Source organism: Myxozyma melibiosi (assembly GCF_037950935.1).
Source record: "Myxozyma melibiosi strain Phaff 52-87 chromosome Unknown BZA70scaffold_11, whole genome shotgun sequence".
NCBI classification, from domain to species: domain Eukaryota; kingdom Fungi; phylum Ascomycota; class Lipomycetes; order Lipomycetales; family Lipomycetaceae; genus Myxozyma; species Myxozyma melibiosi.
In genome coordinates, this window is record NW_027042925.1 from 91,417 (window position 1) to 105,486 (window position 14,070).

At 53.8% G+C, this 14,070-nt stretch overlaps 8 protein-coding genes and 1 non-coding gene across 9 annotated transcripts; 4 read left to right on the forward strand and 5 right to left on the reverse strand.

The window, feature by feature from the left end:
- Positions 1-499: 499 nt before the first annotated feature.
- On the reverse strand, positions 500-2,363 carry BZA70DRAFT_66059 (elongation factor Tu GTP binding domain-containing protein). The gene is made up of 4 exons (XM_064915304.1): positions 2,184-2,363; positions 2,058-2,090; positions 561-2,004; positions 500-506 (listed from the first exon to the last, which is right to left on the reverse strand). The coding sequence occupies exons 1-3, from the start codon at positions 2,257-2,259 to the stop codon at positions 785-787; spliced, it is 1,329 nt and encodes a 442-aa protein (XP_064766526.1). The 5' UTR covers positions 2,260-2,363; the 3' UTR covers positions 500-506; positions 561-784.
- Positions 2,364-2,790: 427 nt separating this feature from the next.
- On the forward strand, positions 2,791-2,862 carry BZA70DRAFT_t71. The gene has a single exon. It is a non-coding gene; the product is annotated as a tRNA-His (tRNA).
- On the forward strand, positions 2,802-3,794 carry BZA70DRAFT_282618 (uncharacterized protein). The gene is made up of 2 exons (XM_064913314.1): positions 2,802-3,625; positions 3,682-3,794. Exons 1-2 carry the CDS (start codon positions 3,095-3,097, stop codon positions 3,763-3,765), a joined length of 615 nt encoding a protein of 204 aa, XP_064766527.1. The 5' UTR covers positions 2,802-3,094; the 3' UTR covers positions 3,766-3,794.
- BZA70DRAFT_282620 (uncharacterized protein) lies at positions 3,795-5,354 on the reverse strand. The gene has a single exon (XM_064913315.1). It carries the CDS (start codon positions 5,227-5,229, stop codon positions 3,997-3,999), a length of 1,233 nt encoding a protein of 410 aa, XP_064766528.1. The 5' UTR covers positions 5,230-5,354; the 3' UTR covers positions 3,795-3,996.
- A 453-nt stretch (positions 5,355-5,807) lies between these two features.
- Positions 5,808-7,262, forward strand: BZA70DRAFT_291087 (uncharacterized protein; the record flags this gene model as incomplete). The annotated part of the gene is made up of 1 exon (XM_064914268.1): positions 5,808-7,262. The coding sequence occupies one exon, from the start codon at positions 5,808-5,810 to the stop codon at positions 7,260-7,262; it is 1,455 nt and encodes a 484-aa protein (XP_064766529.1).
- On the reverse strand, positions 7,175-9,177 carry BZA70DRAFT_66163 (uncharacterized protein). Its single transcript, XM_064915305.1, has 2 exons — positions 7,921-9,177; positions 7,175-7,853 (listed from the first exon to the last, which is right to left on the reverse strand). The coding sequence occupies exons 1-2, from the start codon at positions 9,077-9,079 to the stop codon at positions 7,567-7,569; spliced, it is 1,446 nt and encodes a 481-aa protein (XP_064766530.1). The 5' UTR covers positions 9,080-9,177; the 3' UTR covers positions 7,175-7,566.
- A 1-nt stretch (position 9,178) lies between these two features.
- Positions 9,179-10,433, reverse strand: BZA70DRAFT_282623 (mediator complex, subunit Med21). The gene is made up of 3 exons (XM_064913316.1): positions 10,049-10,433; positions 9,955-9,984; positions 9,179-9,897 (listed from the first exon to the last, which is right to left on the reverse strand). The coding sequence occupies exons 1-3, from the start codon at positions 10,182-10,184 to the stop codon at positions 9,647-9,649; spliced, it is 417 nt and encodes a 138-aa protein (XP_064766531.1). The 5' UTR covers positions 10,185-10,433; the 3' UTR covers positions 9,179-9,646.
- Positions 10,434-10,668: 235 nt separating this feature from the next.
- BZA70DRAFT_268934 (concanavalin A-like lectin/glucanase domain-containing protein) lies at positions 10,669-12,332 on the forward strand (the record flags this gene model as incomplete). The annotated part of the gene is made up of 2 exons (XM_064911189.1): positions 10,669-10,798; positions 10,849-12,332. The coding sequence occupies 2 exons, from the start codon at positions 10,669-10,671 to the stop codon at positions 12,330-12,332; spliced, it is 1,614 nt and encodes a 537-aa protein (XP_064766532.1).
- Positions 12,333-12,731: 399 nt separating this feature from the next.
- BZA70DRAFT_240873 (P-loop containing nucleoside triphosphate hydrolase protein) lies at positions 12,732-13,969 on the reverse strand (the record flags this gene model as incomplete). The annotated part of the gene is made up of 2 exons (XM_064910514.1): positions 12,732-13,800; positions 13,878-13,969. 2 exons carry the CDS (start codon positions 13,967-13,969, stop codon positions 12,732-12,734), a joined length of 1,161 nt encoding a protein of 386 aa, XP_064766533.1.
- Between the last annotated feature and the right edge of the window lie 101 nt (positions 13,970-14,070).

The window sequence follows — 14,070 nt, forward strand, 5'->3', positions numbered from 1 at the left end:
CCCCAATCTCAACCCCGAACGCGTCCGGCGCGGGAAACAGCTCATTATTGTCTTCATCATCCTCCGTCTCTACCCTCCCCTTCTTCTGCTTCTTTGCGCGTAAACCGCCCATATCCTCCGCCGGCCGTTTGTAGTTCGCCGGCGCGACCGGCGGCTTGATCTTTATCGACAGCGAGGGAAAATACCCTCCACCACCTTCCTCCTCCTCCTCCTCCTCCTCCTCCTCATCTTCATCCCCCTCTTCCTCCTCCTCACCTCCCCCTTCCCTTCCCTCCCGTCTCCCTCCCGCCCGCGTAACATCCTCAAACTCATCATCCCCCTCCCTCCGTCTCCACTCCCCATCATCCTCCCCATCATCTTCCTCCTCGTCGTCCTCCTGCACACCTCCTTTACCGCCAATATCCCGCGCGAAAACAGTCTGCCGGAGCGGATGCGGATGGCCCTGGCTTGTCGACGACGAGGTGCCGGCCGGGGATGGTGAGGCCAGGGTGGATTGCGAGAGTGAGCTTCGTGATCGTTTTAGTGTTGGTGTTGACATGTTGTATCTAGAGCAGTCCTACTTAGTTCTCTTGACGGTCTATTGAGTAAACCGATGGTATATACAGTGTTGATCAGTTCTTTCTCAATGGAGTTGTGTGAGTTGAGTTGAGTTGAGTCCCAAACCTTATTTCTACTCTACTACACCCTTACTTTTAACTACTGTAACCGAATCACTATTATATACGAGAGGAGGGAGCACGAATACTCATTCAACAAATATATACATCAACTCAACGATACCACCTTAAGTCATAATACGCGTGACCATTCCCGTACCCACAGTCTTTCCACCCTCGCGGATGTTGAACCGCAACCCGGTCTCGATCGGAATCGGCTTCGTGAGCTCGACAACCATCTCGTGGTTCTCGCCCGGCATCACCAGCTTCGGCTGCCCGTTCTCGTCCAGCTCCTGGCCCTCGGGCAAGTGCAGCACGACCGTCACCGACGACGTGCGGATGAACATCTGCGGGCGGTAGTGCGACCCAATGCCGTACTTGCGGCCACCTTCCTCAGTGCTGAGCATGTAGAACGACGCGAGGAAGCGCGTCGACGACTTCATCGAACCCGGCTTGCACAGAACCATGCCGCGCTGCACCTGCTCGCGACGGATTCCACGGAGCAAGATTCCGCAGTTATCTCCCGCCATAGCCTGGTCGAGCTCCTTGCGGAACATCTCAATACCGGTAGCAGTAGTCTTGATCGGCTGGTCGTGGTATCCCACAAGCTCAACTTCCTCTCCCTTCTGCAGCGTGCCGCGCTCGACTCGGCCAGTCACAACAGTACCACGGCCCGAGATCGAAAAAGTGTCCTCGATCGGGAGCAAGAACGCCTGCTCGAGATCGCGCTCGGGCGTAGGGATGTTTTCGTCAATAGCAGCCATCAGGTCCAAGATCCGCTGCTCGCCAATCTCGGGGTTCTTGCCCTCGAGCGCGGAAAGCGCAGAGCCCATAATCACAGGGATGTTGTCGCCGTCGTAGCCGTAGGTGCTCAGCAGGTCGCGCATCTCCATCTCGACCAGCTCCAGCATCTCCGCGTCCTCGATCGTGTCGATCTTGTTGACAAACACAACAAGGTGCTGCACGCCCACCTGGCGCGCAAGCAAGATATGCTCACGCGTCTGCGGCATCTGACCGTCCGACGCAGCCACGACAATAATCGCACCGTCCATCTGCGCGGCACCGGTAATCATGTTCTTGATATAATCCGCGTGACCCGGGCAATCGACGTGCGAGTAATGGCGGTTCTCGGTCTCGTACTCGACGTGCGCGGACGAGATTGTGATTCCGCGAGCACGCTCCTCGGGCGCGCGGTCGATCGACGAGTAGTCCTTGAAGTCGGCGAAACCCTTGGTCGACAGCACCTTTGTGATCGCGGCCGTCAACGTCGTCTTGCCGTGGTCGACGTGGCCGATCGTGCCGATGTTGACGTGCGGTTTGTCGCGGCTGAAGGTAGCCATTCCGCGGGCTGTATACCTTATTAGCAAAACGTCACAATTAACAGCACAGCAGTAGACATACCAAGCGAAGGACGAACAGTGGAGCATGTCTCGACTATATCGTTATGTTAGCACCTCGCCACCATCTCAATTCATCACCACAACTCTCAAACTCCTCAATCCCCACTCAAACAAACAGACTACAAACCTTTAGAAGCAGTCGAGACAGCCGACCGAATAAGTCCTCTCGCCGCCGGAACAAAAGCCTTGTAAAGCGACGCCATCTAGCAGACTTATAACAGCAGTTCCTACAAACTCTTCACTAACCAGCAAAGAATTAAACAAACAACTAAAAAAAACTCCTTTCTTAAAATACTATTCAACAACAGATAAAAATACTGCCACTGAATCGCTCAATCAAGAAAAAGAGAAAGCAAGTCGTCAATTCAAAAAGGAAACTTGTGAAATTTCTTTTTTTTCCTTTCTTTTCGGGATGAGTGGTCCCGGTCGGGGTTTGCGTCGCTACGAGGCCCTCACCGTTTGCGCCGAGAAGCTTCTGCTGCTTAATGCGCGGCGGACCAATCGCGCAGGTGCGTGGAAGAGGGTTTCTGTGCTGGTGCAGATGGACATGGAGAGTCTGCGTGTTTTTATGAGTGGATAGTGTCTTGCTGAGGTGCTGTCGATGGATATCACGTCTCAATCTACTTCACACGACCTACGCGCTTCATTTCCACCAACCACAACTGCATTTAGACTAATTTCAAGAACGAAGAACAGGGGTTTATGATGGCCGAGAGGGCCAAAAAAACGTGTGAGCCGTTGTAGTATAGTGGTCAGTACACTTCGTTGTGGCCGAAGAGACCTCAGTTCGATTCTGGGCAACGGCAAAACAGCTGTTGGGTTCACATTTTTTTTTGTTTCCCCTGCAGATATAACTCTGTGGTTTTTTCAAAAGATTATTCTGTGGTTCATATTTTTATTTTGGCTGGGGTGGGTTTAGCAATTGTCTTTGATAGTGTAGAAACAGGAGGGCGTGCGTGCAGAGGACTCTACTCCTTGAACTCCCAATATCAAACACCACTTTCAACACCACCCACTCTTCACCACTTCACCACCACCATGTCTTTCCGCACGCGTCTCTCAAGCGGCATAATACGCACCGCCCGCACACAGCTCAATTCACCTCTGCGCCACCCGCGTCCCCTCCCATATACAGCATCCTTCCACACCACCCCCTCCCTCCTCGAAAAGATCCTCAACCAAGCCAAACCAATCGAACACTCCAAAGGCGGCGCGATCCAAGACTTCGACATGCTGCAAGACCTCCCCCGTCCACCGATGTCAATCGACACCGTCGTCGGCGACCTCGGCTTCAAGCTCTCGACAGGGGACATGTTTGACTGCCGCGACGGCACGGTCGGGTGTCTGATTATCGACGGGGAGGTGCTCGAGTGGGATTTCGGGCCGTATGTCGAGGGTCTAGACGCGGGGATCGTGAGTTTGAAGAAGGAGGGGTTGGGGGTGTTGGAGGTGGTGTTTCCGAGGCCGGAGTTGTTGCTGGTTGGGTTAGGTGGAAAGTCGAGGATTTTGTCGGAGGCGACGAGGAATATGTTGATGGGGATGGGCTATAAGATCGAGGTTACCGATACCGTGAGCCTTCCCTTCTCTCTACTACTAATAACATCGAGGTGCTGATAACTATTTAGATCAACGCGGCTAGCAATTTCGAATTACTAGCAACCGAAAGGCCGCGCCAAGTCATGGTCCTCCTTCTCCCGCCGGGGATATAACACATCCACCTCTCTCTCTACTTTACTATATATGAATGAGTATTTGTAAATATTACTACAAACAGCGCTAGTCGGAAATATATAAAAGTACACTTGTGCAATCCAGCAAAATAAACCGATCCCAACCCAAACGAATTATAAAGAAAAAGAAAAAGAAGAGAGAAGAAAGACCCAAAACTGCGTATTACCACAAACAAAACTGCGAATCAGCACTACTGCACTCCTGCACATCTACGAAATATGCATCGCGTCCAACGTCCAATTCGCCTCCAGCTCTATCAACATCAACTCCCTCCGCGCCATCCGAATCAGATCTATCCGGTCGTCCAAGAGCTCGAACCGATGGAGCAAGTCGCGTACTTCCGGATCACTGCTCGTCCGCAGACTAGCATCAAACTCCGCAGAAGTTCTTTCCTCGCCCTCGACATCGCAGTCCTCGTCTCCCTCCGCCTCCGCGTCGTAGTCCCCGCGCGCGTCGGGAATCACAGAGTCCAGCTCGGGCGAGAAACTGATATGGCTGAAATTGAAATTTCGATCATACGTCGGCAGATTATCGTCCGACTGGTTCGCGTGCGCCGCGTACGCGTTCCGCCGCAGACGCAGCCGGCTGCTATAAAACCCGTCCAGGTCCAACGACGAGAAATACCGCTGCGTGGGCGACGAGTTCGCGGCGGCGGCCGCAGCCGAGATCGCGTCGGAGGCTGTCCGCGAGAGCTCGGAGTCGTGCACGGCGCCGATCGCGCGGATTTGATCGACCACCGCGCTGAACTCGGACGGACGACGCATGTCGGGGATCGAGTGTGAGGTGGAGGTGGTGGCGGAGTCTGCGGGGGGAGCAAAGTAGGTTGCTTCGTCGCTGTCTTCGCGGAGGCGGCGGAGGCGGTGGACGTAGTCCATGAGCGTGCGGTTGAGCGCGAGTTCGGAGGCGATCGGGGTGTGGCGCGGGCGCGGAGAGGAGGAGGGGTTGAACGAGGTTGCGGAGGATGCTGACGCGGATGAAGAGGAGGAGGAGGAGGAGGAGGAGGAAGGAGCGGGAGCGCGAGCGATCAGGCTGCGACGGAAGGGGTAGCGGCGGTCATGCTGCTCTGCGGTGGCCTCGCGAGCGATGTAAGTGCGTCCAAGAGGCTCGAGTTCGGAGGAGTAGTCGTCTTCCTCGAATGGCTCAGCGATCTCGTCAAAGTCGGAGTCGTGGCGGATGCAGTCGCGGGAGTCGGCGAGATCGGCGTGGAGGGAGTGGTTGTGGTGGTGGTGGTGGAAGAGCGGGGAGCGGCGGAGGGGGTGGAGGGAGTTGGGGTAGGAGTGGTTTGGTCTGCGCCAGGAGCGGTCGACGGTGGAGGAGGAGGGGGAGGAGGGGGAGGAGGAGGATGGGAAGGAGGAGGGTGGTTTGGAGGAGGAGAGCGAGGGCAGTGATGTGGGGACGGAGGGGAGGGAGTCGTGGCGGGGTTTCCAGAGGGGGACGCCCATAGCTGCAGAAAGAAGAGAGATGTAATAGAAGAGGATATAAGATATATAAGATATAAGATACAAGAAGTATAGAAGATATACAAGATATATAGAAGAGAAGAAGAAGAGAGCAACTCCCAATCCAGAACCAGTCCGCAAAGAGGCGCATTGCTGCTCTGCGCTGCTGACTACGCAAAGCAAATTTTTTGCTCACGTGCTCTGCTCTCTGACGTCACTCGGCTATCGCCGGCATTTGCTGCTGTAGAGCTGTGAAGATGTTGCTGTTCTAAAGATATAAGACGATGCTGTTCTTGAGATATGAGGATGGTTGGTAGGTAGTGATATCGTTGGTATATACTAGTGGGTGTATACCGTGCTGATGTTTGTTTTTGCTGATCTGCCGGAAGTAAAGAAACAGTCGCATGTCGTATTTCCTCTTACGGCTTCCCAGCCCGTTTCGAAATCACCATATATCAACATTAAAATCCCACCTCCTCTCTTCTCGCTCTCTACATCTTACCCCCGTCTTTCTTTCATATCCTCTTTTTTTCTGTATTTTTTTTGTATTCTGTATTCTTATCTGTCACTGTATATTTATCATGGAAGCCCACTCCTCACTCTCCCTCTCCGCCGCCGCCTTCCGATCGAAATTCCCCAACGTCTACCACGAAATCGTCTGTCCCGGCTACCCAGACCTCGCTTTCGTCACCCCGCTCATCATCCCCATCGCCTTCATTGAACTCATCTCTCCGACTCCCTCCAGCACCCCGACCCGCAGCAGAAGCAGAAGAACATCCTCCGCCGCGCGCGTCAACTTCGAAGGCCTTCCTCGCAGGCCTAGAAGTAGCTGTCCGCCGTATAATAGCAAGGCAAGGTTCTTTTTTGAGGATGATGGGTTATGTCGGAGACTGTGTATGAAGGGGAACGTGCACTGGACGCCGAAGTATAGCGTCGGTGAGCCGGCTGTAGATCGGAATATGAGCGCGGTGAACTCGCCGGCTGAACAGCCCAGGGAGGAGAAGAATGAGGCGCAGAAGTTTGAGCTTGTGGAGACTGAGGTTGTTAACAGGGTAGCGAAACGAGGGAGACGGGGAAAGAAAAAGAATCGATGGACAAAGTTTGATATCCATGCTGATACCCCCAGCACGAACAAGACTGTGTCCTCACCTGTGATGTCTACCCAGGAATTCCTGAAAAGGCAACTCAGGAGCACTTTGGACAGCATCAACCCACCGTCATCGTCCTCCGAATCCGATTCTGTGAATACCCCACCGACCGAGCCCGAAGACGATACCCCCGTCCCCATGCGCACGCTGCAGATCCACATGCTCCTAGGCTCGACCGTGCCCAACCTAGACGGCGGCGCCAACGCGGTCGCGATCCTCAAAGGCGCGCCGAAGTCGTCGCTCGCGATCGAGTCGTGGGAGTACTCGACCAACGACGTGGTGTATAACCTCACCGAGCGGCTTGTTGACGATCCCGAGACACCGGTGCGGTGGAAGATTAAAGCAAAAGTGTGGCTCCTGCGACGGCGGTGTATCGCGTATTTTCCGGTGCCGCAGTATTTGCGGATGATTGATATCCTCGAGCGAGACCGGTATATGCACTACGACTGCGAGGCTATCGGCATCGACATTCTCAAGCAGATAGACAGTCTCACGCTGTTCTACTCCGACTACCTGCGCGGGTTGTGGTTCCGTGTGATTCAAGGCCAGATCAATCTCAAAGCAATGGCCATCCACGGCCTGAAGCATAATAACTTATCAGTCATGAACGACGAGGATTTCGCACAGCTTCTCGACAACATCACCCGCTGGACGCAGCACGATTACACAGACGCAGAGATCGCGCAGTACCCTTTACTCGCGCACGAGTCTACCGTCTGGCGAACGATGGCGGTAGGTGACGGGTGGGAGGCTGAGGTTGATAATTTGCCGGTCGTGGACGCGACGTCGTTGGTGCAGCTCGGGGTGTGGTCTCTCAATGATGTGGTGGATCATGATGCGTTTCAGTATGCGTTGTTGACTATGCAGGCTGGGGTGAAGTCTCTTTGATAACTCTTTGATAGTCTCTTTGATAGCTCTCTGAGCGGTCTGTTTGTCTGCCGCTGACTCGACCTGTGATCCTGGCTGGTTCTGTGTCTGGGTTTCTGTGTTTTGCTTCTTTTGTTTGGTAATATTTGGGCTGCTAGTATACTGCCAGTATACGAAGAGCGCCCCGTTTGTTGTAATACTATAGTATAGTACAAGCTGAATTGAACTTCTTCAGCCATATAACTCTTCCGTCATAACTCCATCTATATTCACAAAAGCCAAACACCAACTATACACAGACACACAAACTATATACAAATACTTTTTACTCCAACTTCCCCCTCGCGCCCGCCGTCTCCGCCGCCGCCGGCAACTTTGCGATTCTATTCGCCGCGGCTGAAAAGGACTGCAAGATGCTGATTTCGCTTGCGAGCAGCGGGCTTGATTCGCGGCGGGAGCGGGTGTAGAGGGGCGGGCGGTTGATGATCAGGAGCGGGAAGACGATGAAGGAGAGGATGCCGGCGATGAGCGCGAGGTAGAAGGTGATTGTTGCTGCCCACCAGGTGTGTTGCGGGCCGAATGTGCAGAGCGAGAATGTGAATTTTGTGACGTCTTGGGGGTTAGTATTTCATTAAGTGAGAGAAAGTGTGTGAGAGAGAGAGAGGGAGAGGTGAAGTACCGTCGTTGTTCTCCTGATAAAAGCCTTTCAGTAAGCCTACGTTACCGCCAAACTGGCCCATCATGCTTCGGACGGTGATCTCGACAACAGACTCGTCAGGCTCGGGCGAGAACGAGTGTCGGTAGGTTGTTTTCCCCTTCGATATAGGCTCGGCGACCCATCCGTTCATAAGCTTGATGTGATTCACAAGACAGCCTTCGTGGTCATGTCCGTTGACGACGAAGCCGTGTCCACCGTCGGTGAAGAATCCGTCGAGTAGCCACGAACTTGTCTCTGGCGACAACATATTCTGCTCGCGAATCAACCGCCTCGAGTCCGGATCATAGTACGAGAAGTACGGATCGTCGACGCAGACTCCGGCCTCCTTGTGCAGCGGCACATGCATAAACAGGATCGTCGTGCCCCAAAACTCGGTCTCCATCTGCTGCTTGAGAAACTCGCGCGTCTCGAGCGTGTGCCTGCTCTGGCCGTACTCGCTGTCGTCCGGATCACCGTCGATCGACATCGCGTTGAAGACAATCGCGCGGTACCCGTCCGCGTAGACAGCGAAGTTGAGTTTCCCGTAATGCTCCTCGAACCGGCGCGCGCGGTCGTCGGTCACCTCGTGCGCGTAGCCAATGTCGTGGTTTCCCGACAGATTCCAAAACACGGGCGGCGCGCCCTTTGCTCCTTTAAGCGGGTGCTCAAAGATGCGGTTGCGGAAGCGGCGTGCGCGGCGGGCAAACTCGGCGTCGTCGATCCACTGGCTCGAGATCAGGTCGCCGAGAACAACGATATGCGTCGGCTTGAGCTGTTTCGCGAGCGTGCGGTAGACGGTCCCGAGGAAATGGTCGTTGCCGAAGATGTCGAGCTTCGTGCGCAGGTCGGGGTCGTGGCCCCGCGGTCCGTTGCCGCGGATCTGCGGATCGCCATAGAGCAGCATGCGCAGGTCGCGGTCCTGGTCGCGCTCGTGGGTCGGCGGCCAGGAGCAGTACTCGGCGTCCCAGTCCGCGTACCGGGACACGTACAGACAGAGCGGGACGGCGGCGACGAAGGCGAGCACGGCGATGATTTGTAGACAGAGGTTGTGGCGGAGGTAGAATGGCAGCGGCCGGCGGCGGCGGAGAGCAGGCGGTCGTTGCTGCTCGACGCGGACGGTGGACCGTTCGATGAACGACATCGCGGGTGGGTGTTTAGGCGGAGGAGGAGTGTGGAGGGATCATGGCGGTGGTCTGGGGTGGGAAGAAATATGGGATGACAAAGTAGGTTTAATTCGGTAGAGAAAGAATCTACAGCATTTGCTTTATGTAGATTTATTTTTGTTATTATATTATGTTTTGTAGATGTTATATTACAATATATCAAGTCTATAGAGAGATATATCCAAGAAATAAAGCTGTTGAAGCAAGATCTCTCTTTCGACCACCAACCGTCGGATAAAAAAAAGCCGAGGGTTCCGGGGACTGGAGTCGAGCGCCGAGATCAGGCCTGGCGCTGTTTTTTTGATCTTCACAGAGAGTTTAGAAGATCTGCTGCGACCTGTCTTCTGACTTTGCTTGTGTGGAATCTGTTGGGTTCTTGTCTGTCTTGTCTGTTGGTTTAGTAGATTGGAGACTGCAGGCAGATGAGCGTATGTGCAGATGTGCTGATGTGCTGATGTGCTGAGTACTGCAGCGGAAAGCAACGTAGCAGAACAGAGCGACTACGCTCTGCATAGGATCGAATAAACCGGCAATAGAAAAATACTTCAGGCAGACTCGATATCATTCTTCGTCTTTGCAAGCTGCAAGATCACGCTATCACATTTCGCCAGCAACATTTCCCTCCTCTCGAGCCATTTCTGCCGCTCCTGCTCGGCCTGCTCGAGATCGTGCTCGAGTTGCTGGACGCGCTGAAGTTGGTCCTGCTCGGAGACACCGGCGCCGGGGAGGGAGGCTATGAGGAGATCGATTTGGCGGGTGCGGACCATGATGTCGCGGGCGAGCTCTGATTTGGCGGCTGTGATGTGTTAGTGGATGATGAAGAGCAGAGATGGTGGTGAAGAGAGGTGGATACATTCAAACACGGCAGGTTCGTCGGGGACCACTGTTGAATGAGTTAGTAAGTGTAGTAATTGAACAAGTGGGATAGAGAGAAGAGGGAGACATACGGTGGGCATCAGTGGCCTTGGGCTCGCCTTCGAGGGGGACAAAGTCATGATGAGTCGAGAGATAGTGGATGGCGGAGTAGAATTGCACAGCGAGCTGGTCAATTGCGTCCTGGAGCTGAGTGAGTCTGTCTGTCATGGTGAGGATGTAGATATAAGAGTGAGATATAAGAAGATAAGATATGAGAAGTGAGATATAAGATAGAAGTATAAGAGAAGAGAACTGAACAGGAACAGGTGAGAAGTTACCCGGGTTGAAGTGCGTCTGAGTGCGTATGTGTATTTGGGTATCAATTGATGTGTTAATATGTTATTCTACGCGATTATATAGAGAATAGAATGAGAATAACTATAACAATAGTGTATAACGAGCAGAAATAGTAACAATACAGTGCAAATATAGTAAACAAACACTAATTAAGAATTCCCTCATTTGGCGTATTTTAATTGCTAAATTTAGCGTCGTGTTGACCGGTTTCCGTTTTGGGACACCTGCACCCCTTCCATTCTTCCCCGAGCTTTTTTTGACATCTTCCTCTTCTTCACCACCTCTTCTCCACCTCCTCCTCTTCTTCACCTTCTCTTCTTCTTCTCTACTCTGCTCTGCTCTATTGATCTACAGCATGCTGCTCAACTCTCTCGGCCCTCTGCTCAGCGCGACCTTCCTCGCCGCGTCCGCGTCCCTCGTTCGCGCGGATACAATCTCATGCAATGCCACAAACCTCTGCCCCGAGGATACTCCCTGCTGCAACCGTAAGTCTGATCTGCTCATCATCTCCATTTCTCTCTCTAATCTTTTACAGAATACGGCGAGTGCGGCATCGGCTCCTACTGCGTCGCCGGCTGCAACCCCCTCTGGTCCCACGACATCTCCTCCTGCGCTCCCGCTCCCATCTGCCAGAACCAGTCCTGGACCTTCTCCGACCTCGACTCCCTCGTCCTCTACTCTGACTACCTCGGCGACTCTGACGCCTACGGCTTCACCTACACCGGCTACCCCGCCGTCGACAGCGACCTCCTCTGGATCACCATGCCTAACCAGACAACCGGTACCGTCCTCGCTTCCACAAAGTACATGTGGTACGGCAACGTCAAGGTCACCATGAAGTCTTCCCGCGGCGGCGGTGTCGTCACTGCCTTTATGTGTGTTATAACTCCTTCTTCTATCATTCTCCTCATCGTCTTTTATACTAACACCCCCAGTCTCTTCTCTGATGTCCAAGACGAAATCGACTACGAATTCGTCGGCGCCGATCTCGAGACCGTCCAGACAAACTACTACTTCCAAGGTATCCTTGACTGGACCCACTCCGTCAACATCTCGCTCTCAGACACCTACGAAAACTACCACACCTACGAAATCGACTGGACCGAGGACACCATCATCTGGTCGGTCGACGGCCAGCAGGGTCGCGTGCTCAACAGAGCAGATACTCTCAACGAGACCTCTGGCGAGTACGAATTTCCCCAGACTCCCTCGCGCGTCCAGATCTCGCTCTGGCCCGGTGGACTTGACACCAACGCTCCCGGAACCATCGCCTGGGCCGGCGGTGAGATCAACTGGGACAGCGAGGATATCCAAAACTACGGATACGACTTTGCCATTATCGAGTCCATCAACATGACCTGCTACGACCCTCCTTCCTTTGTCGACCAGACGTCGAGCAGCAAGTCGTACAAGTACACAAACATCAACGGCACCGCCGAGGCTATCGAGATCTCTGACGACGACACCATCCTTGCCTCTGAGGAGGCCAGCGGCGACGACATGTCTGCGGGTGCTTCGTCCTCGGTCGAGTCCTCTACAGAGTCCTCTACCCAGTCGTCCACCTCGCACTCCTCGACTCACTCTTCTACCAAGACCTCTTCGTCTTCTCACTCTTCTACCAAGACCTCTTCGTCTTCTCACTCTTCTTCCTCGTCGCACTCTTCGTCGCACTCTTCGTCGGCGTCGTCGTCGTCATCGGCAGAGTCATCTTCGGCGTCTTCCTCTTCCGCCAAGTCCTCTTCGTCTAAGGCCTCGTCTTCCTCCGCCGCCAGCAGCTCTAGTTCCGCCGAGACTACTGCTACTTCTACCTCTGACTCGTCCTCGTCTTCGTCCTCTGCCTCTGCCACTGCCACCGACGCGTCGTCGTCGACTTCGGCGGTCCAGACCGGCTTTATCCAGGGAACCACCGCCTCGAGCACGGCGACCGCTAGCTCCGGCGGTGCCGCTGCTCTCGGTGTTTCCGAGTCGTACGCGCTCTCGCTTGTTTCCTTTGTCGTTGGCTTTTTCTACTTGTTCTAAGCCAACGATCAGATTTTGAGAATTTCTTGAACTATGTTTTCTTTTTGGTTATAATATGTGTATGGATTGATTCGGCTTGAAATGATTCCAGGAGTTTATATATGATTAGCGGGGGAGATATTTAATACGATTTTGCTTGGATGAATTGTCTATATCATGTACTGGAATGTGTAGTTTGATTACTGTGTCATAATGCAAGCTTCTTATTAACTAATTACTGCTCTTCCTCAAAATGCCAGAGACCTTGACGAGCAGATCCAAGATCGTAAGATGCTCATCCGAGCCATCAAGCAACCTCTTATCCGTCTCCGAGATTGGATGAATTGTCTATATCATATACTGGAATGTGTATTTTGATTACTGTGTCATAATGCAAGCTTCTTATTATCTAATTATAATCTAACTGCTCTTCCTCAAAATGCCAGAGACCTTGACGAGCAGATCCAAGATCGTAAGATGCTCATCCGAGCCATCCAGCAACCTCTTATCCGTCTCCGAGATCGCAGCAACAATCGAGTTCTTCGCGGTCCCATCGTACTCGTCCGAAAACACGAGCTCGTCATGGATCTGGACGAGCAGTTGCGCTGCGCTCCAGCCGTCGAGGATGACGTTCTCGACCGCGGTTTGCAGGGCGGAGAAGTGTTCGGAGAAGGAAGAGGAGGAGGTGGGGGAGGCGGTGGTGATTAAGGAGGTGATTATGGAGGAGGGGACGCGGCCGGCGATTTCTTCTATGCTGCGGACTGTTACTGTTGTGGAGGGGGAGTCGATGTCCATTGAGTCGGCGTCGGCGTCGGCGTCGGCGTCTAAAGGAGCGGAGGAAGAGGAAGAGGAGCCGTGGAGTTTTGAAGCAGATTGGAGTAGTGTGATTGCTTTACGAAGATCACCGTCCGCAGCACGCAAAATCGCCTCCACAACCCCCTCTTCATAAACCACATTCTCCTTCTCGCAAATATCCTTGATCCGCACGATCGCGTCGCCCGTGTCGAGCGGCTTGAACCTGAATTTCGAGCAGCGGCTCGCGAGCGGGTCGATGATGCGGGTGACGTAGTTGCAAATCAGACAGAATCTAGTGATGCGCGAGTACGTTTCCATCGTGCGCCGGAGCGCGGACTGCGCGTCCTGCGTCATGCTGTCTGCTTCGTCGAGGATGATGAGCTTATACGGCGGACAGGGAAACGCGGCGCGTTGCGCAGCCGTGGGATTCGACACCGTCGAGCGCGCAAAGTTTTTGATTTTCTCGCGCACGATCGAGATGCCGCGCTCGTCGGAGGCGTTGAGCTCGAGGACGCGCGTGCGGGCGAGGTCGGGGCCGAAGAGCTGGTTTGCAAGCGCGAGGATGGTGGAGGTTTTGCCGGTGCCGGGGGGGCCGTAGAAGAGCATGTGCGGGAGGTTGCTGGAGAGGATTGTGCGTTTGAGGACTTGGACTGCGTGGTCTTGGGAGGAGATGTCGTCGAGGGATTTGGGGCGGCTGGAGTAGTTGTGAAGAGTGTTAGTTCGTGATGCGAGGGGAGGAGGGAGGGGGTGGTGGTGGATCAGGAGGCGTACTATTTCTCGACCCAGGGAACTTCGCGAGGCGGACGAGTCTCGGAAGCAGATTTGCTTGACGAAGAAGCTTTTTTGGAAAAGAAGTTGCTCATTGCGACTTTGTTTGCGAGTGGTGGAGAGATGCGAGGAAGAGGACGCGTTTGGTGAGTTGACGCGTCGCGGTTGGTAGAGATTGATTGTAGAGCTGGTTGAC

Bases quoted from the DNA above. Each gene is read 5' to 3' on its own strand.
- BZA70DRAFT_66059 (XM_064915304.1), bottom strand. From the start codon at position 2,259: ATGGCGTCGCTTTACAAGGCTTTTGTTCCGGCGGCGAGAGGACTTATT. The intron at 2,091-2,183 runs GTTTGTAGTCTG...ATAACGATATAG, and splicing joins TGTCTCGACTGCTTCTAAAG to TCGAGACATGCTCCACTGTT. The intron at 2,005-2,057 runs GTATGTCTACTG...TAAGGTATACAG, and splicing joins CACTGTTCGTCCTTCGCTTG to CCCGCGGAATGGCTACCTTC.
- BZA70DRAFT_282618 (XM_064913314.1), top strand. From the start codon at position 3,095: ATGTCTTTCCGCACGCGTCTCTCAAGCGGCATAATACGCACCGCCCGC. The intron at 3,626-3,681 runs GTGAGCCTTCCC...ATAACTATTTAG, and splicing joins AGATCGAGGTTACCGATACC to ATCAACGCGGCTAGCAATTT.
- BZA70DRAFT_282620 (XM_064913315.1), bottom strand. From the start codon at position 5,229: ATGGGCGTCCCCCTCTGGAAACCCCGCCACGACTCCCTCCCCTCCGTC.
- BZA70DRAFT_66163 (XM_064915305.1), bottom strand. From the start codon at position 9,079: ATGTCGTTCATCGAACGGTCCACCGTCCGCGTCGAGCAGCAACGACCG. The intron at 7,854-7,920 runs GTACTTCACCTC...CTAACCCCCAAG, and splicing joins TTATCAGGAGAACAACGACG to ACGTCACAAAATTCACATTC.
- BZA70DRAFT_282623 (XM_064913316.1), bottom strand. From the start codon at position 10,184: ATGACAGACAGACTCACTCAGCTCCAGGACGCAATTGACCAGCTCGCT. The intron at 9,985-10,048 runs GTATGTCTCCCT...CTCATTCAACAG, and splicing joins CAAGGCCACTGATGCCCACC to TGGTCCCCGACGAACCTGCC. The intron at 9,898-9,954 runs GTATCCACCTCT...AACACATCACAG, and splicing joins CGAACCTGCCGTGTTTGAAT to CCGCCAAATCAGAGCTCGCC.